Source organism: Pongo abelii, chromosome 5 (assembly GCF_028885655.2).
Source record: "Pongo abelii isolate AG06213 chromosome 5, NHGRI_mPonAbe1-v2.0_pri, whole genome shotgun sequence".
Taxonomy (NCBI): Eukaryota; Metazoa; Chordata; class Mammalia; order Primates; family Hominidae; genus Pongo; species Pongo abelii.
In genome coordinates this window covers 152,995,310-153,023,154 of record NC_071990.2, presented here as the reverse complement: position 1 = coordinate 153,023,154, position 27,845 = coordinate 152,995,310, and the positions used below count along the sequence as shown (strand labels likewise).

The 27,845-nt window shown below is 44.3% G+C and overlaps 1 protein-coding gene across 5 annotated transcripts; it reads left to right on the top strand.

The window, feature by feature from the left end:
* The first annotated feature begins 43 nt into the window (after positions 1 to 43).
* ZBTB2 (zinc finger and BTB domain containing 2) lies at positions 44 to 27,547 on the top strand. 5 transcript variants are annotated; one of them, XM_024249146.3, is made up of 3 exons: positions 44 to 226; positions 17,994 to 18,178; positions 24,770 to 27,547. In XM_024249146.3, the coding sequence occupies exons 2-3, from the start codon at positions 18,006 to 18,008 to the stop codon at positions 26,139 to 26,141; spliced, it is 1,545 nt and encodes a 514-aa protein (XP_024104914.1). In that variant the 5' UTR covers positions 44 to 226; positions 17,994 to 18,005; the 3' UTR covers positions 26,142 to 27,547. The 5 variants fall into 5 exon arrangements, with proteins under 5 accessions (XP_024104914.1, XP_054414300.1, XP_024104915.1 ...); XM_024249147.3 differs by lacking the exon at positions 44 to 226 and adding an exon at positions 596 to 762; XM_024249148.3 differs by lacking the exon at positions 44 to 226 and adding an exon at positions 18,336 to 18,446 and having other exon boundaries at positions 18,058 to 18,178.
* The last annotated feature ends 298 nt before the right edge of the window (positions 27,548 to 27,845 follow it).

Genomic DNA, 27,845 nt, shown 5'->3' with positions numbered 1-27,845 from the left:
CCTCTTTGCACTAGTCTCTCCGCTCTCTCGGTCATGTGACCTTAACGTAACCGGACAGGAAAAGCCCCGCCGCCGCCGCCGCCGCCGCGCCGGAGACACCGACCGCGGCGGCAGCAGCAGCAGCAGCAGCGAGAGGCAGAGGCGGCGGCGGCGGGGAGGACAGCACGGCCGAGGCTGCCCAGCGGCGCCTCCTCCACACCCCCCGCCGCAGCAGCACCGGCGACAGGTAAGCGCGCACCGCCTCCGCCTCCCGGGGCCGGTGCCCACGTGCCACCCCCAGCCCAGGGTCCGGGAAGGTGGTGGGGGGGCGGGGGCCACCGGAGCTCGCAAACGGTTCCGGCAGAGGCGGTGGCAACAAAGACGACGAATGACCCTCGTCCCAGGGCTCCGGGTGCAGGCAGGCGGAAGGCCCGGGCCACTTGGGGACCCGGTTCTGGGAAGCGAGGGCAGGGGCGCCTCGCGGGGGCGGCGGCGGCTGCGACTGGCGCCGGGGCTCTGGCCGCTTGACAAAACCATCCCCCGGAGCCAGGCGGCGGCGAGTCGGCGGCGGCTCCATCCGGGGTTTTGCGGGAGGGGGAGGGGACGGAAGCCGAGAGGGCGGGCGGCGGATCGGAGGGAGGGAGGGAGGAAGGGGAGGGGGGCGATTCGCGGTCGGTTCCCCGTGGCCGGTCCCTCCCTTCCCGCCGCCACCGCGAAGTGCGCCCTGGGCGGCGACGGCCGGTGAGCGTCCCGCGCTGGAGCCCTCAGAGGCGGGCCCGTCAGGTGCGTAATCCTTCCGACGCCTCGCCGCCGCCTCCTGCTGCTGCCGCCGCTGCTGCTTCGGCGGCAAGGCCGCGAGCTGCGGAAGTGGGTTTGGGGGAGGGGAGGGAGGAGGGAGGGGGAGGGGAGGGATCCGGTCCGACCGGAGCAGGCCCGGCCTCTCTGGCGCTTCTCCCAGCTGCAGCGGCTCCTACAGCTGCTGCCGCTACTGCTGCGGCTCCGCCTCCCGCTCGCGGGCGGGGGCGCGCACGCGCGCTTCCGGCCTCCTCGGGTCTCGCGCTGTCTCCGGCTCTCGCGCGCGCTCATCCCTCTCCCTCTCTCCCTGTCTGGGCCACCCCCGCCCCCGGCGCCGGGGCTGTTGCGCCGGCCGGGGCGTTGCGCACGGCGTAGGCGTCGGCATTGTGTTAAACTCCGCGGGACTTGGGGCGAGCGCGCGCGCGCACGCGGGACTGAGGGAAGCGGCGAGCGTGCAACGCGGCCGGAGTGCGTCGCCCCTCCCTCCCCCTCAGCCCCTCGGGGACGGGGACAGGGACGGGGACGGGGGCGGGGCCGGCGAGACCGGAGGGGGCCAGAGGGCCCCGGCGCCGCGCCCCTGGCCCCGCCCCGGGGCGGGTGGGGCGAGGGGGCTGTTGCGGTGCGCCAGGCGGGCGGGGGACGCGTCGGCCTCTGTGGCGCCGCCCTTGTCGCCCGCTCGCTGAGGCTGCAGGCCGGGCCCTAGTCTCGGGTACGGAGCGCGTTGAGCCGGCGGCCTCCAGCTTCCGCCCGACGCGCCATCTGCGCCTGCGATACAGCCCGGTTTGGCCCCGAGCGCGCTGTGGTTTCGGCTTCTTAGCCTTGGGGCGTGGGACCCGCGCGGTCCTCACGCCCCAACCGGACTCCAAGGCGGGGAGGCTGCTTCCCGGGGCCGGCGTCGTTTTCTCGGTGTAGCAAAACCTCTAAACCGTTCTTGTTTAAACAAAGCCGCAAGAGAGAACTCTTCAGAAGCTGCAGAGGAAGCTGGGTTTTGCCGCTTTTAGCTGGTAGTAAAAGAGGCAATAAAGAAGCGAGGGTAGCAGAGCAGGCGAGTGCCTGGGCCGGGAGAAGCTGCAGCTACGCCTTTTACTGCAGGAACTTCCACCCGAATACGTGAACTCCTAATTATGCCTTGGGGATATAGCCCGGCTCTCGCTCCCCGCCTCCCCCAGCTGCATTGTTCATTAGCTCTTTCATCATACAATGGGTCCACTGAGTTTGTGAGCCTTGATTCTATTCATTTTATCAGGGTATTGTTTTAGTAAAATAAAGCATAAAGAAGGTCAGAATTATCAGAACTCCAGGGGGTCTCTGGGTTTACTTAAACGCGCTGCCCTGTCCTTGCTAATGTAAATCATCTATGCCAACCCCGTTGGAGCGCCAGGGCGAGTTGTATACACCACTAGCGTTTTAGTGTGGGAGTACCCTGAACGTTTAATAGAGAATTGGGACTGTGCCATTTTAATTCTCATTTGACTGATTTATCACAAACCAAAATTATAAATTGGTAAGGTAAATTCCACTGCATTTTGAATGATCTTGGTGTGTATCCAGGATGTTTTCAAACTGTTAAAAGGTCATTTTTTTCTTCTTTTTTCTTTTAGTAAGAGACAGGGGTCTCGCTGTGTTGCCCAAGACTGTCTTGAACTCCTGGGCTCAAGTGATCCACCTCGGCCTCCCAAAGTGCTGGGATTACAGGGGTGAGCCACCGCTCCTGGACAAGAAGGCAGTTTTTAAAGGCATAGTAATTTACCACTAATAGGACATCCTTTAAAACTGGGCATTTCTCATTTAATAAACTTGTGATTTATTTGCTAGACAAAGAATTGTCCAGTTATTGAAGCCATCGTAAGTACAAGAAGTGATAAGCCGGTGCCACTGATGGTCAACAGTGGAGGAGCAGTCTGCACTACAGTGGAGTGTAGTCTACACCTCTAAAATTTTGTCCTGCAGTTCAAGTGCATACTTGCCAGTTTTAAAGCTTCTCTTCAAAGGGGATGTAAATACGTTGATGCTCAGCAACCTCTACCACTAGCAGCAGAGAATAAACACTAATCATATTTTAAGTTATAGAATAAAAGCTGCCACGGTGACACCTTTTATATCTTAAACTTTAATATCAACTTTTCAGTAACCTCCAAAATCTGCACTTTTATAAGATAATATAAAATAACAGAAAAATGTGTTCATGGCCAGGCAAAGTGGCTCACGCCTATAATCCTAGCACTTTGGGAGGCCAAGGCTGGAGGATTGCTTGAAGCCAAGAGTTCAAGACCAACCTGGGTAACATAGACCCCACATCTCTATTAGAAAAGAAAAGAAAATGTATTCACCCCAACCCCGTAGATATACTTTGTAGTCCTGTGATTTCAAGTACCCACAGCATGCCCATGAGTAAGTGGATGTGCTTTCCCCAATTTGAGACTTACAAAATAGAGAAGGAAGTACCTAAAGCTCATCTGTAGCATCGGCCTGGGATCAGCAGCTTTAGAGGTGGGGACTGTCCTGCCAGCTCTTACTGTTTCTTGGTGCTTCATCCCTAGCCCCACTCACCTTTCCCTATAGGAACTTGGAAAAGCTGGGCAAGTCCCGTGGCACCAGCCTGCACAGGAAAGGAAGATTGAAAGAACTGGTTTGCTGGTAATTTTTTTTACCATAAAATACCAAATGCACCTGAGAAAGGTCATTTATCATCACTTTTCCTATTTTCTTATGCTCTTTGGCTCTCCAAACTTGACTCTGAAAACCTAAAAGGGAACTGAACATTTTTATTTCCCTGAAGAAAAAAGAATGTAAACATTCTAAGCATTAGACCAAGAATATTTCTAAAACGTTCTTTATGCTCAAGTAGGTTATAATTTGTACTAGCAAATTAAACTATTAAATAATTAAAATATTACTTCAAATTGATAGTAAATAAGATTCAGTATTTTTACAATGCTGATAGAGCCATTAAGATATGGAATCAGTAGCCACAGAACCCTTACAAGGAGTTGGCAGCCCGACATATGTAGATCCATTTTAGAAGCCAACTTGGAGGCTCATATTTATGCTCAAACTCATAACCCCCAGTTCACATGCTTGAGGTATGCATCACATGCCTTTGAGTGTCACTTTAAGAAAGTTCAGTGTTCAAAGATAGGAATTTGAAAAACACTTTTATGTATCTGGCTAAATACTTAGGGAAACTACTTTTTTACTTTTGTAAGAGATTTCAGTGTACTGTTCTCTTAAACAGGGTGCACTCGCTAAGTTCTGCACCAAGCAGGGTAAGCGTCAGAATCCTCTGGAATGATTTCAAAGTGCATGTTCTCCTGCACCGGGAGAGTCATTTAGGTTCTCTGAGTCCCCAGAGTGATTCTGAACAGCCCTTGTCTAAGTGTGGTCTGCAGATCCTTTTGAAGCCCCAGGATCCTTTCAGGATTCAATGAAGTCAGAACTATTGTCACAGTAATACTAAGTTGTTATGGCCTTTTCCACTGTGTTGACAAAATGTCTTCTCAGTGTTGACACTGAGAAGATCTGCTTAATTCAGTGAGCCGATATTTTCCAAATGACCAACAGATGATGTTAAAAATCATGAGTGCGTAAATGATCCGTTAAAAGTGGATAGACCAATGAATATTACTATAATAGAGTAGGAAAAGTTAATTCAGTTATGTAGTTTTATATTACACAACCAACTTTTAAGAAAGTAGACTTGTCAAGTGTTGGTGTAATATAAAAGAGGACTGTCCACAATTACCTGAAAAGGCTATTCAAATATTTCTCCTTTTTCCAACTACATAGGTGGGTGAGGCTGGATTTTCTTCACTACTCAACCAAAACAGAGTTAGTTGAGGAGTAAATGCAAAATCTGGTTGTCTTCTGTTAAACACAATTGCAAAAATATAAAAAGACACCACTTTGTTGTTTTAGAAAATACAATTATTTTTTCATAAAAATGTTCTGTACTTTAACATGTAATGGGCTTATTGTTGTTTTTAATTGAATTAAATATTTCTAAAATTTCTCCATTTTAATTTCTAATATGGTAATTATCAGTAGTTAAAATCCATATAAACATATAATTGATGTTCTTAATAATTTTTAAGACCATTAAGGGATCCCAACACCAAAGTTTGAGAAGCTCTGCTCTAAAATATTGAAATATATTATTAAGACTTTGAGTTAAACACATTTGAAACTCACCTGTGTTACATACCCTGAACTACACATTTAGGTGATTATATTTTCTTCAGATTAATTTTACTAATCATTTTATTGTATATAAAAAACAAAGGCAATCTCCACTCTGGTGGATTATTAGAAGCAGATTAGTTTGTTGTTGTTGTTGTTTTGAAACAGGGTCTCACTCTTTCATCCAGGCTAGGGTGCAGTGGCACGACCATGGCTCACAGCAGCCTCAACCTCCTGGCTCAAGCAATCCTCCCACCTCAGCCTTCTGGTAGCTGGGACCATGGGCACATGCCACCACATTCAGCTAATTTTCTTTTTATAGAGACAGGGTCTCGTCATGTTGCGCAGGCTGGTCTCCGGGGCTCAAGTGATCTGCCCGCCTTTGCCTCCCAAAGTGCTGAGATTACAGGGGTGAGCCACTGTCCCAAGCCCAGATTAATTTTTTAATTTTGCCATGTGTAATCATTTGTAAGTTTCCTTCAGGTTGATTGTAGCATAATGCCTTTAGAATTATTACTTTAATATGAACTCGTTACTAGCCATAAATCTGTGATCTACTTCTGTTTGACACATAAGATGTCCCTGAATTGCCTCCTTATGACCCCAACTTACATTTGGAAACCAAAAACTAATTTAAGTGTAAACATACGGAAAATATAATTGAAAACAGCAGTATTTTACAAATGCAGTGCTTTTTAATATGAAAATAAGTGCTGTTAGTTTATGCCTCTCTCTTTTCTAATTACTGTGGAAGAAGGTTGACTAAGGAAATGTTAAGAAAAAAATGCCACTCCATTATCACAACTAAATAAGATGCATTTTCTGCCTTCAAAATGCAGTTTTAAAATATATTAGAATTCAAATGACCAGCCTCCTTCAGGTTTACTTCATGGGCCCTCCAATATTAATTATTAATAATAGTAATTGAAAAATCAGCTTTTCATCCTGGTAAGTGGTCTAAACTACTTGAAAGAATCAATCTTACTTGGGGGTAATGCTTCTGCTGTTACTGATTGTCCTTTGAATTACAATATTCATTTATGCTTCACTTAAATCAAGGACTTCAGAGGACCCTTTTAGTGCCCTTGAAATGGGTAGTGTAAGTGGTGTTTAGTGTCTTAGAACAGCTATTATCTTTAAAAACTGAATCAACAATTTCCAAAAGCTGTTTTGGTCTCCTATTCTTACACTGAAAATGAAGGAGGAACTTAGGTTGTCAAAATACAACATAATTGTATGTGCCCCATTCTTTTGCACCTCCAAAAGGATGAGTGAGTTGCTTACGAATCAGCCCACATGTGCTCTGTGATGGAAACTGAAAGCGAGTGACAGCTAGGTGGTCAATGTCCTGTTATCAAGTAGGAAACGGTGACAGTGAAAACCGAAGCATTAAATAATCTGAAAGGTCATTTGTATTTGGCTCCAGGAAGTGTTTTTTTATTTTTTCAACATGAGTATGTTTTATAGTCTCTGAATTTACTTAAGAAAAGTAAAAGCTTTGTACACATACATATACAGAAAAAAGGCATTCCATGAAAACCCATTTATAGGCACTGCCTCCTCTCTCCAGTGCTACTTTTCTTCAGTTCCTCTCAGCTAACTATTCTAATTTAGAAAAGACAAATGACTTGTTTTTTATTTAGTTGGGTTTTTTTTTAAGTTCATTTACAGTGTTAAATGGTTGAGGATTTTACATGGGTCTTCAGTTTCATGTCTTGATTGTCGGCCCTTTGTGACTGGGATCAGTAAGAACTTTTAGGAATGCTCTGTAGAGCAAGGTAGTAGAGTGGAGACAACATGAACTGTATGCCCAGAAGACCAGAGTTCAATCCTGACTCTTATTTGTTGATCATTTTAACCTCTCTCAACTACAGTGTAGTGATTTAAGGACATGGTTTTTCTGAAGACTCAGACAAATCACAGTCAGGACTTCCAAGCTCCAGACCAGTGTAACCAACATATACTCTGCATCTCCACTTGGTTATCTCAAAAGTATCTCAAACCCAACATGTGTGAACCTAACCTCTTGCTCTTCCCGCCAAACTATTATTTGCCCTGTGTTCCCTCCTGTTGGAGGGCACCAAGATCTATGCAGTTATACAAATAAGGAGTCTAGGAAGTCATCTTGGACACTTTGATCTGCTCCATTCTCCTTCATCTGACTCATCAACCAGTTCTGTTGATTTTTTACCTTCTAAATATCTTCTGAATCCTGTCAGTTTCCTCCATCTTTCTCAGTACCACCTGGGTCCATCATCTCTTTTGTAGACCACTAGCAGTTGTCTTCTCTAGACCACTTTCCGGCAGGTCTTCACTTGCCCGCTTGTTACCCCCTCCTCCCCAGCTTGATTAGTTCTGCAATCTCTACATTGTAGAGATCTTATCAAGTCATCCTGCTTAAAATCCCCTTGGGTGGCTTCCCATTGCTCTTACGATGTGGACCAAAATCCTTAACATGACGTCTGTCTCCATCCTCGTTATTCTCTGGCTCTTTACCCTTCAGGGTTATTGTGAATTATAAAGCACTATTCAGAAATTAATTATTAGCATGAAGAAACACAAGGTAGTATTTTTAAATGGAAAAATTATTCCAAAACAGCAGGTGTTAAATTGATGATAATTTTTTAGGTCAATCTAGGATAACTAGAAACTCAACTTCTACCCTCAGTCACCCAGCTGGTAAGAGGCTGAGCCTTGACTGGAACTCAGCACTCTTCTCCTGCCGGAGCATCTGCTTATTAATTTACTTAACAAATACTAAACCCTAGGCCATATGCAAGGCACTGGGATGAAATAGTAAATGATGAGGAAGATTTGTTGCCAGCTTTCCAGAAGCATCAGGCAAGGTGTATAAACTGGCTCGTTCACAGATGCACCAGGGCAAGGAGAGCATGAGGGGCAGGGGCAGGAGCAGAGGTATGTTTGTGTGTGTGTCTTCCTGTCTGTCTGTCTGTCTGTCTCATGGTCAGTTCCTCTGAAAGCAGCATATTCAAAACCCTGGAGCAGAGGTTCTAAGCCTGTGTGCAGATGGGACCCCTCTCCCCTAACCCTTTAGAGTTCAGGCTGCCAAGCTGCCCAGCCTCGAGAGTGAAGCCTTTGAGCAATAAGTATTGTACGCTGTCAGGAGCCAAATCATCACCAGGGTGTTCAGGACCTTCTGGGAGATGAAACTGCCATTCCTTAGCTTAGCTTATCCAGAAGTCCCAAAGTGAGTGAAATAACATCATGTTGTCTCCATTATCAATATAGTCAAGTAAAACTGAATTTTTAATAATGCTTGTATTTCAAAACAAGCTGGACCCTTGATGATCCATTCGTAGAGCTCACCAAACTGACAATTGCATATAATTAGCTGGGCAAGGTGACATGCACTTCTAGTCCCAGCTACTCAGGAGGCTGAGGTAGGAGGATCACTTGAACCCAGGAGTTCAAGACCAGCCTGGGCAACATAGCAAGACCCCATATAAAAAATTAGATACAGGCCTGGTGCGGTGGCTCACGCCTGTAATCCCAGCACTTTGGGAGGCCGAGGCGGGTGGATCACGAAGTCAGGAGTTCAAGACCAGCCTGGCCAACATGGTGAAACCCCGTCTCTACTAAAAATACAAAAATTAGCCAGGCATGGTTGTGGGTGCCTATAATCCCAGCTACTCGAGAGACTGAGGCAGAGAATTGCTTGAACCCAGGAGGCAGAGGTTGAAGTGAGCTGAGATCACACCACTGCACTCCAGCCTGGGCAACAGAGTGAGACTCAATCTAAAAAAAAAAAAAAAATTAGATACAACTTAATGTATTAAAGTAACATTTTATGTTGTAATTTGTTTGCATGAGAAAAATATTTTTTCAGGGCAAGGTGCGGTGGCTCACGCCTGTAGTACCAGCACTTTGGGAGGCCGAGGTGGGTGGATCACCTGAGGTCAGGAATTCGAGACCAACCTGGCCAACATGGTGAAATCCCATCTCTACTAAAAGTACAAAAATTAGCTGGGCATGGTGGCAGGCGCCTGTAATCCCAGCTACCTGGGAAGCTGAGGCAGGAGAATCGCTGGGGGAAGCGGGTAGGTGGAGGTTGCAGTGAGCCAAGATTGCGCGCCATTTCACTCCAGCATGGGCAACAAGAGCGAAACTCTGCCTCAAAAAAAAAAAAAAAAAAAAAAAGACCGGGCGCAGTGGCTCATGCCTGTAATCCCAGCACTTTGGGAGGCCGAGGCGGGTGGATCATCTGAGGTCAGGAGTTCGAAACCAGCCTGACCAACATGGAGAAACCCCCTCTCTACTAAAAATACACAATTAGCCAGGTGTGGTGGCACATTCCTGTAATCCCAGCTACTCTAGAGGCTGAGGCAGGAGAATTGCTTGAACCCGGGAGGCGGAGGTTGTGGTGAGCCGAGATTGCACCATTGCATTCCAGCCTGGGCAACAAGAGCAAAACTCCATCTAAAAAAAAAAAGAAAAGAAAAGAAAAGTATTTTTTCATACATAGTCATGTACCCATAATAAGATTTCAGTGAATGAAAGACCACATGTACAACAATGGTCCCATAAGATTATAATACCATATTTTTACGTAAGTTTTTTGTGTTTAGCTGTTTAGATACACAAATACTTACCATTGTGTTATAATTGCCTACAGTACAGTAACATGCTGTCCAGGTTTGTAGCCTAGGAGCAGTAGATTACCATATAGCCTAGGCCTGTGTAGTAGGCTATACCAACTAGATTTGTGGAAGTACCTTTATGATGTTCACACAATGACAAAATTGCCTGACGATGCATTTCTCAGAACGTATCTCTGTTGTTAAGCAAGGTATGACTGCATTGAATATAGTACCACCTGTCCTTCCTCTGGGAGGATAATACTGATACTGTGTCATTTCTGTGTATTTATGTGTAAGAGCCTACCAGGTTTGTGAATGTTTCGTGTCTTTGCTGGCAAAGTAAAGAGGGAGCAACACTCTGTTGGACCCTAGTTTAGAGGTTTGTTGTTTTTAGTAGGTCTGTGAAATCAGAAAGCCTGGAAAGCATTAGTTTAGGTTAGCACCAGAGTATGGGATGCAGAGTAAGCAACTATTAGATGGTGCAGGACCCTGGAAGAGGTGCAGTGGCACTGGGATTTTATCCTAGTGGCAGTAAGGAACCACAGAAGGATTTTATTTATTTATTTATTTATTTATTTTTATTTTTTAATTTTTTTATTTTTTTTAGATGGAGTCTCACTGTGTCACCCAGGCTAGAGTGCAGTGGCATGATCTCGGCTTACTGCAACCTCCACTTCCCAGGTTTAAGTGATTCTCCTGCCTCAGCCTCTCGAGTAGCTGGGATTACAGGCACTCGCCACCATGCCAGGCTAATTTTTGTATTTTTAATAGAGACGGGGTTTCAACATGTTGGCCAGGCTGGCCTCAAACTCCTGACCTCAGGTGATCTGCCCGCCTCAGCCTCCCAAAGTGCTGGGATTACAGGCGTGAGCCACTGTGCCCGGCCCACAGGAGGATTATAAGCAGTTGACATCAGGTTTGCCCTTTTGCAAGGTCATTCTGACTATTGTGTGGTGGATGCATGAAGGAGGCCAGAACTGGAGATGGAGAGATGAGTTGGGAGGTGAGGCTAAAGGTGTGGCAGGAGGGTAGAGTTTCAATTAATGGCAACTAGGGGCTGATGGGAGGAGTAAGAGAATGGAGGCCTGAGGATGAATTGAGATTTCTGGTTTGGCCAGAGGGTGAAGCGGGGCCCTGCACTGAGCCAGGGAATACAGACGGAGCAGATTTGTGTACCTGGTTTGATTGTCCTTTGGGGTAAATGGCAGTGAGAGGACAGGGAGGAATTGAGTTGAGTTTTACCTAAATCAAGTTTAAGGTTCCTGGGGGACAGCCAAGGACAAGTGAAAGAGATCACCAAAGAGAGGCTACAGAATGAGGAGTGGGCTGGGGACCAGGTGCAGAGGAGATCAGCAAGTGGAACCCCTGGATGGGGATTAAAATAGAACAGCCTGTGGTGAGTGGAAAACCAGAGAGCAGCAGCCTGAAAACCAGAGACCAAAGATTTATCAGAGCGGGAGGAAGAGTACAAAATGCCGCCAAGAGGCTGAGTAAGCCACTGAGTCCCTGAGGCTGGGGAACAAGGTCCTTGGTGACCTTGGTGAGCAGAGCTGGGCAGGAGCTGGCCTGGAGGTGGGAAAAGCAGACAGCCATTCCCACAAAAGAGGGGCAGCCTCAGCCAAACCATCCATGAGGATGCCAGGGCCCTAGCTGGCATAGTTTGGGCCAGTAGTTAAGCCTCATGGAAATGAGTATGAAGGGAAGCCGTGATGAGAAAAGAGGAAAGAAAGATTTAAGAAAAGTCAGTACTGTCGCTGGGCAGGGGCCAGGGTGGAGCCCATAGTACCTTCTCCACCCTTTTGCCCCATTTCCTCAGGCAGTTCACATATGGAACAGTCTAGGGGTTTTGGTTTTGGTTTTCTTTTTGAGAAAGGTTTTTTGGTCTCCAAAATAAGATTTTTTTCAAGTTGATCTGTGTGAATTTTCCCCCTCATGAATTTTGAACATGCGACTTGTTCTGTTTTTCTGCTTTTTCGTTTGTTTTTTTTCATTTCTCTGAGTCATGTGCATGAATTCTTTCCTCTGTATTTGAATACTTATGTTCAGTGTGTTTCCTGATCTAGGGGATGTTCCTAAATTGACATTCTAAAATAACTAGTAGACTCTCTTAAATTCCTAAATTGAGATTCTAAAATAACTGGTAGACTCCCTTAAAAAATATTGAGCGTTTCTATCATGACTTCATTCTTATGGTCTGAATAGAATGCTTATGTTAGTCTGTTTATGGAAAGAGAGGAAGCCATATAGTTTGCTATATCGAAGGAAATAATATATACCCATTCATGTAAAAACCAAAACCTCAAAATCCTCCTGTAAAATATTGACAAATTTGATGGCATTAAAACATAAAATTGTATTTGTCAAAATCTCTATAAACAAATGCAAAGAAAGTAAGAAAATTATTAAAACATATGTGACACAGGGCCTATTTTCCTTATATACAAAGAGTTTTATAGATTTCTTTTTTCTTTTTTTTTTTTTTTTTTAAGACAGGGTCTCACTCTGTTTCCCAGGCTAGAGTGCACGCTGACATGGCTCACTGCAGCCTCAACCCTCTGGGCTCAAGTGATCCTCCCACTTCAGCTTCCAGAGTAGCTGGGACCACAGGTGTGTGCCACCATCCCTGGCTATTTTTTAAATTTTTTATAGAGATGGAGGTCTCTCCATGTTGCCCAGGCTGGTCTTGAACTCCTGAGCTTAAGCAGTCCTCCCACCTTGGCCTCCCCAAGTGCTAGGATTAAAGGCATAAGCCACCACACCTGGCCTGGTTTTATTAAATTGGTAAGAAAAAGACAATCGAATAGGAAAATGGGCAGAGCTCATGAAAAGATACTAAAGGAAATACAAATGGTCAATAAATATAAAAATAAGCTTTACTTCATCATTAAAGGCATACAAAGTAAAAAAGCCATATTGGCAAAGAATACCAAGTATTAACTAGAGTATGGAGAAAAGAGTTACGGTAGAGGTGGATAGAAAAATCTCACATTTTTGTGTGTCCATAATATTTGAATCTTTTATAACAAGTATATGTACTTAAAAGCAGCAGCAAATAATAATATTAATTTAAAACAAGCACACACACTTTCATATAGCACATTCCAACTAACCAAGTGAATCCCAGTTTAAAGCCTACTTATTGAATGTACTGGTTCTATAAGCTTGGGCAAGCCACCTACCCTCTCTAACCCTATTTCCTCATTTATAAATGTGGGCAGCAATACTTCAAATATCTCAAATAAGTTGATGTGAAATTAAATTAATAGCATATGTAAATGATAGCCATAAGAAACAATTCTCATCATTATCATCGAGGTATAAATAGTAATGTTTTCCTGTACTTGAAGCTACTGTTGATGAGCGTGACACCTGAAGCTGTGGGACCTCAAGCTGCCTAAATATGATCAGCATGATCAGAGTCAGAGGACATGGCAGGGAGCATATGACAGTTGGGTCTCAGAGGATACTTTTTTAATGAGAAAAGCAGGTTAGTAAGATGGAAAAGGAAGTATTCTGGCCCTTTACGGAGAATAACCTTGAAGACTAGCTTCCAAGTTATGTCTTGGTGGAGGTCAGGTTAGAGTGGTGTTTCTCTGTAATCCAGGTTACTTTTGCAACCCAGCAGTTCTCTGGCTTTCATCATGAACCCCAGGCCTTTTCTGTGCCTCTCCTTCCTAACCTGAGTGCTCTCACCTTCTCTGACATACACAGAAAGTAGTGGGGAAACTGATCCATACCATCTGTTTGCATGAGACAACAGTCTAGGTCTTTATACCCAAATGATTTGCAAAATTGGATGACTCTCCTATCTCGTGCTTAGATATGACTCGTGGCAGAAAATATGAAATTTGACATTCTGGATTCTTGATTTGTGACCTGATCAGTCTCTTAAAGTATTATTCCATTACATTTGTCTATTTTAGGGCATATTTGTTAATTTCTGAATCTGCCTGAACATCCCTAGAGCAGGAAGGGAGAGTAGGGAGTCCAGCACCTGCTGATTAAGAATTGCTGTGGATGGCTGGTGCAAAGATAGTGAGTTATCTCGATTGTTTGGTTACAGATCAAATGCCTTGTTCTACTTTATTCCCCCTTCTCACTACTGCACTCGACTAGTCTAAAAATAAATAAATAAATAATTTTAAAAATTGCTGAGTCTGCTTTGATTTTTTTTTAAAGCTTATTGATAGTGCATTATCTACAGTGCATTCTTAACTCTGAAGTTAAGCATACTCACTTTTTAAAAATTTAGTCAATTAATGTGTAATAGGCTTTTAAAAATTTAACTTGCCCGGGCACGGTGGCTCACGTCTGTAATCCCAGCACTTTGGGAGGCCAAGGTGGGCGGATCACGAGGTCAGGAGATCAAGACTATCCTGGCTAACAACACGGTGAAACCCCATCTCTACTAAAAAATAAGCTGGGTGTGGTGGTGGGCACTTGTAGTCCCAACTACTTGGGAGGCTGAGGCAGGAGAATCGCTTGAACCCAGCAAGAGGAGGTGTCAGTGTGCCGAGATCATGCCACTGCACTCCAGCCTGGGCAACAGAGCGAGACTCAATCTCAAAAAAAAAAAAAAAAAAAATTAGCCAGACGTGGTGGTGGGCACCTGTAATCCCAGCTACTCAGGAGGCTGAGGCAGGAGAATCGCTGAACCCAGGAGGCAGAGGTTGCAGTGAGTTGAGATGGTGCCATTGCACTCCAGCCTGGGCAACAAGAGCAAAACTGTCTCAAAAAAAAAAAAAAAAAAATTGGACTTTATTTTGAGATCATTACAGAGTCATGCGGCTGCAAGAAATAATAGAGATCCCATATACCCTTTACCCAATTTCCCCTAATGGAAACATCTTGCAAAACTATAGTATAGTATCACAGCCGGAATTTTGACATGCAGAACATTCCCATCACCACAAGGATCTCTCATGTTGCCCTTCCATAGCCATGCCCACCCACTACCCCACACCCCCCCACCACTAATCTGTTCTCCATTTCCGTAATTTTCACACATATTATATCAGTGTAATCATACAGTATATAATATTTTGGGATTGGCTTTTTTCGCTGAGTGTAATTAAATCACCCAAGTTGTTGTACGTTATCAGTAGGTCATTTCTTCTTATGGCTGAGTAGTTTTCTTCTGTGTGGGCATACCATAGTGTGTTTATTTAGTCATTGAAGGACATCTGAGTTGTTTCTAGTTTTTCATTATTAGGAATTAAGCTGCTATGGACATTCCTGTACAGGTTTTTGTGTGAACATAAGTTTTCATTCCTCTGGGATAAACGTCCAGGAGTGCAGTTGCTGGGTCTTGTGGTAGTTGCATTTTTAGTTTTTTAAGAAACTGCTAACTCTTTTCCAGAGTGGCTGTACCATTTTCCATTCCCGCCAGCAGTATTTGAATGATCCAGCTTCTCCACACTCTTGCCACCATGTGTTGTGACTGTTTCTTATTTTAGCCATTCTAATAGGTGCACAATGATACTGTGGTTTTAATTTGCTTTTCCCTAGTGGCTAGTGGTTTCAAACATCTTTTCATGTGTTTATTTGCCTTGCCATCTGTATATCCTCTTTGGTGAAATGTCTCTTCAAGTCTATTACATATTTTCTGATTTGATTTTTTTTATTGTTGAGTTTTGAAAGTTCTTTATATATTCCAGTTACTAATCCTTTGTCAAAGGACTAGTTTGCAAAAGTTTTCAAATATTGACTCCTAGTCTTTGAGCTTGTGTTTTCATCCTCTCAATAAGGTCTTTCAGAGAGCAAAAGTTTTTAATTTTGATGAAGTCCAGTTTATCAAGTTCTCATTTTATGGATTCTGCTTTTGATGTCAAGTGTAAAAACTCTTTGACTAGCCTTAGATTTTAGATGTTCTTACATGTTTTTTCCAAAAGTTTTATAGTTTTGTGTTTTACATTTAAGTTCGTTATCCATTTTGAGTTGATTTGTATATAAAGTATGAGACTTAAGTGTCAAGGTTCTTTTTCTTTTTTCTTTTTTGCCTGTGGAAATCCAGTAGATCGTGCACCATTTGTTGAAAAGCTTATTCTTCCTCCACTGAATTGCTTTTGTGCCTTTGTCAGTAATCAGTTGTGCATATCTATGCGTGTCTACTTCTGGGTTCACAGTTTTGTTCTATTGATTCACTTGTCTGTCCCTCTGCCAATACCACACAGTCTTGAATACTATAACAATATACTACATCTTGAAATTGGGTAGACTGGTTTCTCCCACTTTATGGTTCTTTTTTAAAAATTATTTTAGGCCGGGCGTGTTGGCTCACACCTGTAATGCCAGCACTTTGGGAGGCTGAGGCGGGTGGATCACCTGACGTCAGGAGTTCGAGGCCAGCCTAGCCAACATGGTGAAACCCCATCTCTACTAAAAATACCAAAAAACTTAGCCAGGGTTGGTGGTGCGTGCCTGTAATCCCAGCTACCCCAGGGAGGCTGAGGTAGGAGAATTGCTTGAACCCAGGAGGTGGAGGTTGCAGTGAGCTGAGATTGTGCCACTGCACTGCTACCTGCAACAAGAGCGAGAACTCTGTCTAAATATATATATATATATATATATATATATATATATATATATAATTTTAGCTATTCTAGTTCCTTTGCCTTTACATGTACATTTTAGAATAATTTTGTCTATATCTACAAAAAAATGTTGCTGGGATTTTTGTAGGAATTGCATCAAACCTATATGTCAGTTTGGGAAAATTGGTATCTTTACCATGTTGAGTCTTCCTATCCATAATCATAGTATATCTGTTTGTTTATTTAGATCTTTTATTTCTTTCACCAGTGTTTTATAGTCTTCCGCATGCAAGTCCTGCACGTTTTGTTAGATTTACATCCATGTATTTCATTTTTTGAATGATTTTAAATGGTATTATCTTTTTAATTCAGTCCACATGTTCATCGCTAGTATATAGAATCACAGCTGATTTTTTTTGTATGTTTATGACTTGCCAAACTCATTTATTAGTTCTACAAGGTTTTTTTTGTTTTGTTTTGTTTTTTTGAGACGGAGTCTCGCTCTGTCACCCAGGCTGGAGTGCAGTGGTGCAGTCTTGGCTCACCACAAGCTCCGCCTCCTGGGTTCACGCCATTCTCCTGCCTCAGCCTCCCGAGTAGCTGGGACTACAGGTGCCTGCCACCACGCCCAGCTAATTTTTTGTATCTTTTTTTTTTTTTTAGTAGAGACGGGGTTTCACCGTGTTGGCCAGGATGGTCTCGATCTCCTGACCTCATGATCCGCCCGCCTCCCAAAGTGCTGGGATTACAGGCACGAGCCACCATGTCTGGCCTTTTTTTTTTTTTTTTTTTTAATAGATGCCTTGGGACTTTCTGTGTTACAATCGTGTCATCTGCAAATAGTAACAATTTAATTTTTTTCTTTTCCATATGCTTTTTATTTCCTGTCTTGCTTTGTCGCATGAGCTAGAACTTCTAGTGCTATGTTGAATATCAAGAGGGGACATCTTTGCCTTGTTCCCAATCTTATGGAGAAGGCATTCACCCTTTCTTACTATTAAGTATAATGTTAAATATAATGTTGGTCTGTGTGTAATGGGCTTTTATAAATGCTCTGTGTGGAAAAGGAGCAGTCTAGTGATTTGATGAACCGGGCAATGTCAGGCAGCCTCTCTATTATAAATAGACTCAGGCCAGCGGGGTTTGCTAGGGTCAAGTGTGAATAATGAAAATCATGGAATTTGGAATCAGTACATTCACATTTAAATTTTCATCCTCCCACCTTTTGGCTAGAAGGCCTGGGGCAAATTACTTATACTTCTCAAGACCCATTTCCTCCCTCCACAAGGAAGGAAGCAGAGCCCCAACCCCACTTCCTCCGTAAGTGTTAAGGGTCAGGGGTGATGGGGCTGTTACATCACCAGCAGGAGCACACAGCAGGAGCTGGACTATTGGCCCTCAGACTTATTGATTCTCACCCTGCCTTGCTGGGACCCTGCCCCAACACCTTAATTTATCTGTCTCTGTGGAAGAATTGACAAACTCTGATGCATCATTAGAATTTCCATTTGGAATCTTAAACTAAAAGACTCCATTTGCATTTGGAATTTTAAACTAAAAGACTCAATGGTCCAAGATATTTGCTGTCTGTCTCCAGGACTTGATGCTTAAAGGCAGACCACCTGAGTTCATTTCCTGGCTTCTCCATTACCATCTGTGTGAGCTTGGGCAAATCATGTAACTCCCTAATTTACTTTAAATGGCATCTTTTTTTTTTTTAAGGCATAATGACATAACTACTTCAGAGGACTGTTAGGAAGACTAAATGAGTTAATCTGTGTAATGTTTTTAGCAGTGCCTGACACATTAGCTGTGATGACATGTTAGCTATGATCATGACTGTTGGTGACTATAAAGGACACATTCTTATTTGTGAATCACCTTCTTAAAAATAAAATTGTTTGCTTTGCAGATTTTTTAAAAAATGGATTTGGCCAACCATGGACTTATTCTACTGCAACAGTTAAACGCTCAGCGAGAGTTTGGTTTCCTGTGTGACTGCACGGTTGCAATCGGCGATGTATACTTCAAGGCACACAAATCAGTTCTTGCTTCATTCTCCAATTACTTTAAGATGTTGTTTGTCCATCAGACCAGGTAACTAAAGTGGTTGCTAATAACCTAATGACTGTAGACTTCTTAACCTCCATGTCCCTGGCCCTCATCAAGACCATGGGTCTCTCTACCTCTCCTAGCTCCTAGGTGAGCTGCTCCCTTGTGGCCTCACTCGCCCTCACTACCCTTCTTGTTACAGGTGCTTTCAGTAGCACTGGAGAATCACTGGACCTTTCAGCTCTACGCAGCGCTTCCACCTCCGGATGCCCTCACTGGGTGTCACCTGCATGGTCAGGATCTGCAAGATCAGGTCCATTGTTTTTTATTTTTTATTTTTTATTTTTTGAGACGGAGTCTCGCTCTGTCGCCCAGGCTGGAGTGCAGTGGTGCAATCTCGGCTCACTGCAAGCTCCGCCTCCCGGGTTCACGCCATTCTCCTTCCTCAGCCTCCCGAGTAGCTGGGACTACAGGCACCTGCCACCACGCCCGGCTAATATTTTTGTATTTTTAGTAGAGACGGGGTTTCACTGTGTTAGCCAGGATGGTCTCGATCTCCTGACCTCGTGATCCACCCGCCTCGGCCTCCCAAAGTGCTGGGATTACAGGCGTGAGCCACCGCACCCGGCAAGATCAGGTCCATTATAAAGCCACCCACCCAACCTCAGCGAACCCTTCCAGCAGTAATCTTTCCTGGACTCAGTATCTAAGCCCTATCTCTCATTCCTCCAGCCCCAGTCCCCTGAGTATCCCCCTGACTTTCAGCATTTATTCTTGTCTCCTCCTCTAACAAGAAGCTTGAGGACATGAATTTCTCCAGTTTCCCTCTTTTCTATCTTAAAACATCTCTATCTTTGCTCAGTTTCTTTCTTTTCATCTCTCCTGTCTTGAGAAAAGGGCCTCTCAGTGTCTCTGGAAAATGATCTCCCTCCTTCCCTCACGCTGTGAGTTCCCACTCCTCTATTTTTATTCTGTTCTTTTTCTTTTATCTGTTTTCATACACCCCCCACCCTGCCCCCAGCCCATGTGGGATCAGCACATCCTCGACACTGCTGTCTGCCTGCGTTACGGTGCTGCTTCTCCTTCACTTTACTATGAAAGCCCTTAAAAGGGTAATCGAGGTCCTCGCCTGCACTCTCCTCATCCCACACTCTTCCTATCAGTGTGCGCTGTGGTTTCCTCCCCTCCTTCACTCTGCTGCAGTCTTTTCTCAAAGGTCACCCCTCATCAAAACCACTGCCCTTCTCTCAGCCTTCTAGCATCCTGTCCTCCAGCATCTGCTGTTGTTTGCTTCCTTCTTAAGTGGTTGTCATCTGCATTTTTGTAGCTGAATATCTCTTGTTTTTCTGCCCTCTAAACCTGGGCCTTTGGTAAATTTTGTTTTTTGCACTCTTCCTATGGGTGTGTGTCTTTTTCCTAGATCTCGCCTCTGCTGGAAACTTCAGTTTATAGCTCTGGCCTTGACTGTTCTGTCTCCAGAACTCTATTCCCAAGGCCTCAGGCTGCGTGCTGGGCATTTAGAGTTGAGTACCTCCTTTTGTGTCTTTGAGGATGTAGTGAATTAGGCCTTCTCCGAAGTTCCTCCTGCCTATTTTCTTATCTTCAAGTATCCCAAGCTTAACTCAGTCCCCAAATCATGTTTTCTTCAAATTACCTTTCACATTTGTCACTTCTTTTCCTTTCTCACTTCCATTACCTCGTCACCCATTCTCCACATTACTATTGGATTCATATTTCCAAACACTGCTTTGACTGTGGTGTTTGATGAGAAACCTACTATACTGGGTTATTTGTTGGATCAGAAACCTCGGGGATGCCCAGTGCATATTAAAATAACACACAGGCTCCTTAGTCTGTCATCCAAGGCCCCACAGGCTTGGAGCCCAACCTCCTTCTAGCCTCATCTGCGACTGGGCCCTCTGGGACACCCCCCCCCTCATTTTCACCTTAACCAAATCTACTTTCATGGCTTCAGCTCACCTGGACTGCATTTTGCTGGTATCCTGCCCACTCCCTGAGTCCCAGCTCATGCAGCACCTCATGTATGACCCCTCCCAGTCAAGTGAAACAAAACAAATGACAGTGACCATGTCCTCGCTCATGGCTCATAACACTTTAATTGTGCTCCTTTATAAGAGTGCATATGTATACAAGAGTGCAAATGTGCACCTTTCCCCTATGTTGTTATGTGTGTACTTACCCCCTTCTTCACTTGTAAGTTTCTTGAGGGCAGGGACTGGGTTTTACGAATCTTTGCCAACACCACCCAGTGTGACTGAAGTATTTGCACACAATAGAATAGCCACTTGATCAATGTCTGGAGGAGCAGATGGGACAACCGCAGAATAACCCAGGAGGGTTGGCTCATCTGGCAATACTAAGGATGCTCCCTTTAACTCCAGTGTGTCAGAGACTTAAGGCCTAGTAGGGGTTTTGTACTGGGCAGTCTCAACACAGTGAATTCAATGGTATAGAAAAGGAGGCAATTTTAATCTTGAGGAGTGCAAGAATACTATGTAATGAGTTTTAATTTGATGCAAGAAACCCACCTTTAAGTATAGGGCAGTAAATAAATGCCTTTCTAACAAGGAGGTGTGATATTTGTGTAATACAACAGTGTAAAGCAACAGTGTGTATTACTGCACCAGAGGTGACACATGCCTAGTGGCCAGCTTTGCCCGCCTCCTAGTGCAGAATTCAAGCTCCTCGAGGCAAGGCAAACTCAGGGTGAAGGCCAGGGGTGTACTTTTCAACCAGCACCTCCTCTGTGGGGCATGACACACTGCCACCCGGCTACTCAGACATAGACTGAGAATACGGTCAATTTTTTCAAGTTTGGCTCCAAGGGAGATTTCTGGCTGTAGTTACCACTAGATGTCCCTGTCTTATGTCTGCTACTCCAAGTGGTATGTTTAAATCACAGACGACTACAGACTTTCAGCTATCAAAAATAAAACCACTGAGGGAGAGGCCTTTCTAAGTACAACCTTCTGACAATGCTAATGTCATTCAAAAATCCTTACTTTTAAAGTTGTTTAAGCCTATCATGTATTTTAAAATTCTAGTGAAGGAATAATTGAAAACGGAAATTACTATGGAAGTTTATACCAAAGGGCTTATAGCTGTAGTAAAACTATATTCATCTTTTTCCTACATAAAAGTATGTCAACCAGCCTGGCCAACATGGTGAAACCCCATCTCTACTAAAAATAGAAAAATTAGCCAGGCATCGTGGCTTGCACCTGTAATCCCAGCTACTCGGGAGACTGAGGCAGGAGAATTGCTTGAACCCGGGAGGCGGAGGTTGCAGTAAGCCGAGATCGTGCCACTGCACTCCAGCCTGGGCAACAAGAGTGAAACTCCATTTCAAAACAAAAAAAAATGTTATGGCAAACATATCTGGAAACTACTTAGATGTAAGTATATTGTAGAGAACTATGTCCTTTCCAAAGGACTGGGAAAAGACCAAAGTCTGGCGCATGGTGAGCTGAGTGATTGACAGAAGTCAAGCTGCCTGGAAATAAAAGCAGTCAGGGATGAAGATGGCTGAAATGTACATTAAGGAACTTGGAAAAATTCTACCTGTTTTTTGTTTGTTTGTTTGTTTGTTTTGAGACGGAGTCTTGCTCTTGTCGTCCAGGCTGGAGTGCAATCCCAGTAGCTGGGATTACAGCTGCGCGCCACCACGCCCGGCTAATTTTTGTATTTTTAGTAGAGACAGGGTTTTGCCATGTTGGCCAGGCTGGTCTTGAGCACCTGACCCCAGGTGATCCACCCACCTCGGCCTCCCAAAGTGCTAGGATTATAGGCATTAGCCACCGTGCCCGGCCTCCACCTGTTTTTTAAGTGTATGTGTGCTTCTGCTTTTAAAACAAAATTTTTTTTTTAAGGCTGCGTGCAGTGGTTCACGCCTGTAATCCCAACGCTGTAATCCCAAGGCTGAGGCAGGAGGATTTCTTGAGCCCAGGAGTTCAAGACCAACCTGGGCAAGATGGTGAGGCCCTGTCTCTATAAAAGTTTAAAAATTAGCTGGGTGTAGTGGCATGTGCCTATAGTCCGAGCTACTCAGGAGGCTGAGGCTGCAGTCAGCTATGATCGTGCCACTGCACTCCAGCCTGGGCCTACAGAGCAAGACCCCCTCTCTTAAAAAAAATTGTTTTTAATCAAAATAAATTGGTGTTTGGAGACCTCCTTGGGCCCTCGCATCCCTGGCTGTAAACCCCAGGGACTCGCTGCTTTCTTTTCCCTGGCCCCTTGGAGTCCTCCCTCCAGGCCTGCCTAAAGTGTGGGCCAAGGTGTCCCCAGCTGTGTCCTTTTTTTGCCATCTGAGACTGTACACAGTTCTTTCAAATTTGAGAGGCTTACTGTTGAGTCACCATTCATAAGTGATAGACAAGACAGCCTATCCAACAATGAATGAGAAAAGAATTACAAAATTTACACCAAAGTCAGCCAGGCACGGTGGCTCATGCCTGTAATCCTAGCACTTTGGGAGGCCGAGATGGGCAGATCACTTGAGGTCAGGAGTTCAAGACCAGCCCGGCCAACACAGTGAAACCCTGTCTCTACTAAAAAAATATACAAAAATTAGCTGGGCCTGGTGGCGGGCACCTGTAATCCCAACTACTTGGGAGGCTAAGCAGAAGAATCACTTGAACCTGGGAGGTGGAGATTGCAGTGAGCCAAAATCATGCCACTGCACTCCAGCCTGGGCAGCAGAGCAAGACTTCGTCTCAAAATTAAAAAGAAAAAAGAGAAATGACCAGGCGCAGTAGCTCACGCCTGTAATCCCATCACTTTGGGAGGCCAAGGTGGGCGGATCACCTGAGGTCAGGAGTTCGAGACCAGCCTGGCCAACATGGCAAAACCCCATCCCTACTAAATACACAAAAACTAGCTGGGACTGGTGGCACGCGCCTGTAATCCCAGCTATTCGGGAGGCTGAGGAAGGAGAATCGCTTGGACCCGGGGACGGAGGGTGCAGTGAGCTGAGATTGTGCCACTGCACTCCAGCCTGGTAACAGAGTGAGACTCTGTCTCAAAACAAAACAAAACAAAACACACCAAAGTTGCCGGGCGCAGTGGCTCACGCCTGTAATCCCGGCACTTTGGGAGGCCAAGGCGGACAGATCACAAGTTCAGCAGATCGAGACCATCCTGGCTAACATGGTGAAACACCGTCTCTACTAAAAATACAAAAAGAAATTAGCCGGGCGTGGTGGCGGGCACCTGTAGTCCCAGCTACTCTGGAGGCTGAGGCAGGAGAATGGTGTGAACCCGGGAGGCGGAGCTTGCAGTGAGCCGAGATCGCGCCACTGCAGTCCAGCCTGAGTGACAGAGCAAGATTCCGTCTCAAAAAAAGAAAAGAAAAGAAAATATTTGTTAATCAAATGAACATGATTGCTAAAAGGGCCAAAGAAAGTTACAATACAAAAAGTAGTATAATAAAAGAAAATTATAAATTTTAAAAGCATTCAAGGAAGCTGTCTTTAAATTTGAAATGTATTGTCTATAGAATATACACTCAGTGGAACATAATATATACCTTGTGATATGTGGATATAGATCTCACTGATTTCTAATGATGCTTTAGAATTTGTTACTACTGATGGTCTGGGAAGAGTTCTTGGGAACCTCTTCATTATTGCTGCTTGATCAGGGATGATGTTTCTGAAATGATAAAAGGAGTAGAATCTAAAGTTATAAAATTAATAGCATCATCAACTGCTTTAGGTGCCTTAGATAAATCACTTAACTTTTTGGGACCTCAGTTTCCATATCTGTCAAATGGGACTAAATAAATCCACTTTATCTACCATACAGGATTGTTTTGATTCTCTAAAGGATCTTGCTGTGGTGGCTTTGGACTTAGACAAACATTGTTTCAAATACCAGCTCCACCACTTACCAACTACATGATATTGAGCAGGTTATTAACCCTCTAATCCTCAATCCTTTCCTGTAAAATGAGAATGCATGACAATCAAGTGAGAAGGAATCCCTGTAAAGCCCAGGAGCAGTGCTGATGTTGATGGTGGCATTTGATAAGGAACTCCTGGAGTTCTGTATAAAAATAGAATACATAATATTTAATTTAACTTGGCCAGGTGCGGTGGCTCACGCCTGTAATCCCAGCACTTTGGGAGGCCAAGGAGGGCTGATCACTTGAGGTCAGGAATTGGAGACCACCCTGGCCAACATGGTGAATCCCCGTCTCTATTAAAAATACAAAAATTAACTGGGCGTGGTTGTGGGCACCTGTAATCCCAGCTACTCGGGAGGCTGAGGCAGGAGAATCACTTGAACCTGGGAGGTGGAGCTTGCAGTGAGTCGAGATTGCGCCATTGCATTCCAGCCTGGGTGACCGAGTGAGACTCCATCTCAAAAAAAAAAAAAAAAAAAAAAATTAGCTTACTAGGAGAAAAACTACTCTAAGAGTCTGTGGATTAAGATATCACATTTCTTTAACGTGAACTTCGTCTCTTATTTCATCCCATTTTCATGAAACTTACTAAAAATCAAGGATAGGAAGTGTTCTTGTTTCCTTTGTTTTTAAGCGTTCATTTTTTTCTTCAAGCTTTATGTTAACGCCTACACTGGCATTTACTCACGTATTTTTTTACTTGTTTCTTTCAGTGAGTGTGTCCGCTTGAAACCAACTGATATACAGCCTGACATCTTCAGCTATCTCTTACACTTGATGTACACTGGGAAGATGGCGCCTCAGCTCATCGACCCAGTTCGATTAGAACAGGGTATCAAGTTTCTGCACGCCTACCCGCTCATCCAGGAAGCCAGCCTCGCCAGCCAGGGAGCCTTTTCTCACCCTGACCAAGTTTTCCCACTGGCTTCTTCATTGTATGGCATTCAGATTGCAGATCATCAGTTGAGACAAGCCACCAAGATTGCTTCAGCACCTGAAAAACTCGGGCGAGATCCACGGCCACAGACCTCCAGGATAAGCCAGGAGCAGGTCCCTGAGGCCTCACAGCTCTCCCAGCTGACTTCAAATCTGGCCCAGGTGAATCGGACAAATATGACTCCCTCAGATCCCCTGCAGACCTCGCTGTCTCCAGAACTTGTTTCCACTCCTGTTCCTCCCCCTCCTCCCGGGGAGGAGACCAATCTGGAAGCATCTTCCTCCGATGAGCAGCCTGCATCCCTTACAATAGCCCACGTCAAGCCGAGCATCATGAAGAGGAATGGGAGCTTTCCAAAGTACTATGCCTGCCACCTGTGTGGACGGCGCTTCACTCTCCGGAGCAGCTTACGTGAACACCTCCAGATCCACACAGGAGTACCTTTCACATCTAGCCAACAGGGAGAAAGTCGCGTCCCCCTGACTCTCTGTAGCAATGCAGCTGACCTCGGGAAAGATGCCATGGAAGTGCCTGAAGCCGGGATGATAAGTGACAGTGAGCTGCAGCACATCTCCGATTCTCCCATCATCGATGGGCAGCAGCAGTCGGAAACCCCACCCCCCTCAGACATTGCTGACATTGACAACCTGGAGCAAGCCGACCAGGAGAGGGAGGTGAAGAGGCGGAAGTACGAGTGCACAATATGTGGACGCAAATTTATCCAGAAAAGCCACTGGAGGGAACACATGTACATACACACCGGGAAGCCTTTCAAGTGCAGCACTTGTGACAAAAGCTTTTGCAGGGCCAACCAGGCTGCCCGCCACGTGTGCCTCAACCAGAGCATCGACACTTACACCATGGTGGACAAACAGACTCTGGAACTCTGCACATTTGAGGAAGGGAGTCAGATGGACAACATGCTGGTGCAAACGAACAAACCCTACAAATGCAACTTGTGTGACAAAACATTCTCCACTCCCAATGAGGTTGTTAAACATTCATGCCAAAACCAGAACTCGGACGTTTTTGCCCTAGACGAAGGGCGATCCATTCTCCTGGGCAGTGGGGACTCGGAAGTAACGGAGCCTGACCACCCAGTGTTAGCTTCCATCAAAAAGGAACAGGAAACCGTCTTACTAGACTGAATGTCACTTATCTTTTTAAAAAACTCTCATTTTTACAAAGACTATCTTCCCTCCCTTCCCTGAATTCAGAACTGTAGTTCTCCATGGCATGATACAAACAGGTCCTTGTTCTCTTCTCCTCTTCCCCTTTTCCACATCCCAGCCCCACCTCTGTCAAGGCTTTGTGCATTATACACCTGGAATGTATCAACTTTCATTCAGGGGATATTGGAAAGATAATGGTCATTATACTTATAAACTCAAATTTTGAGAGGTTTTAGATTATTTAAAAGCATACTTGGAACTAATGAAGGGTATATAATAAAACAACTGGAATCCAATTTGGTAAGCTAAAATTATGACTTTCCCTGGGTAAAAAGTCTTCTCAGAAAAACAATGTCAGAAAATACAGCGTGCTTCTTAGAGATACGGCTGGGCTCTCTACTATGCAAAATCTAGAAGGTGTGGGGAAACTTTAAACCCAAGAAAACGTTCTTAGTATTCATCCTCCAGGTGTCTTACTTTAGAATGCATCCTTTGAGATTATGTCCCCTTAAGAAAAATCATCAGTTAAGAAATCTACTTTAACAAAACAAAAAGGAGAAAAAGTAATAATGTGATGGCAATCTTAATTTTTGGGTACAACATGACAAGCTGTGAGTTTGTGTGTTTGTAAGAGAAAAATGTGTGGGTACTTGCTATAAACAGGTGAATTAATGCACATCCTTATCTCATTGCTGGCTTCTTTCCAAGTTGAGCAACAACAAAATGCTGTATTTGAGTTTCTGACAAAATTGTTTTAAAAATCAGATTTGAATGTACTATTCTATAAATTGCCTTTCTGAATGGAACATGACATGCCATTTTCTAGCAGCTGCCAGTGATAATTTGTTTTACACTAACTTTTAAATCAGTGTGTGTACTGCAGGGAAAAGGATATAGGAATATTCATCTTACAGGGGAATTTGTGACCAGAAGATGTAGTAACTTCAATGACTGAAAAAGTCAATGCTGATAGTTTACTGGCAACATTAATTGAAGCATCAAAAATAAATGGCAAAGAGAAATCAGGACAAAAAATCTAATTGCTGTTTGGGAAAAAACTTGATTTTGATGTTTATTCTCCAGGTTTTTGGTTTGTTTTTTTTTTTTTTTTTTCTTTTTTAATGCCTGAAATTTTCTTCATTGGCCCAAAAGCAGTAAAAATTGTTCATTAATCTTCTGTTAGGCCAATAAAAGAAGGGCCTCACAGGACAAACAGGAGCCAGAAGTAAGGACTGAAGGAGAAGGGGAGAATAGCTAATAGCTATACTATATGTATATGTTAAAAACTGAATATCCCATCATCCTATTTCATGTATAGTTGAGTTCTCAAATTTGTAAGTTTTTATACATCCTTTCATTGAATAAACGTTTAATTAAATGAGTATGTGATATCATGTCATCTCTGCGTCTTTGTCTACCCAAAGAGATACAGGAAGGGGATGTGTAGTGGAGCAGTGCTTGAGGAGTCGTTTTCTCTTCTTTTTTTTTTTTTTTTTTTTGAGATAGAGTCTTGCTCTGTTGCCCAGGCTGGAGTGCAATGGCGTGATCTCGGCTCACTGCAACCTCCACCTCCCGTATTCAAGAGATTCTCCTGCCTCAGCCTCCCGAGTAGCTGGGATTACAGGCGCCTGCCACCATGCCCGGCTAATTTTTATATTTTTTAGTAGAGACAGGGTTTCA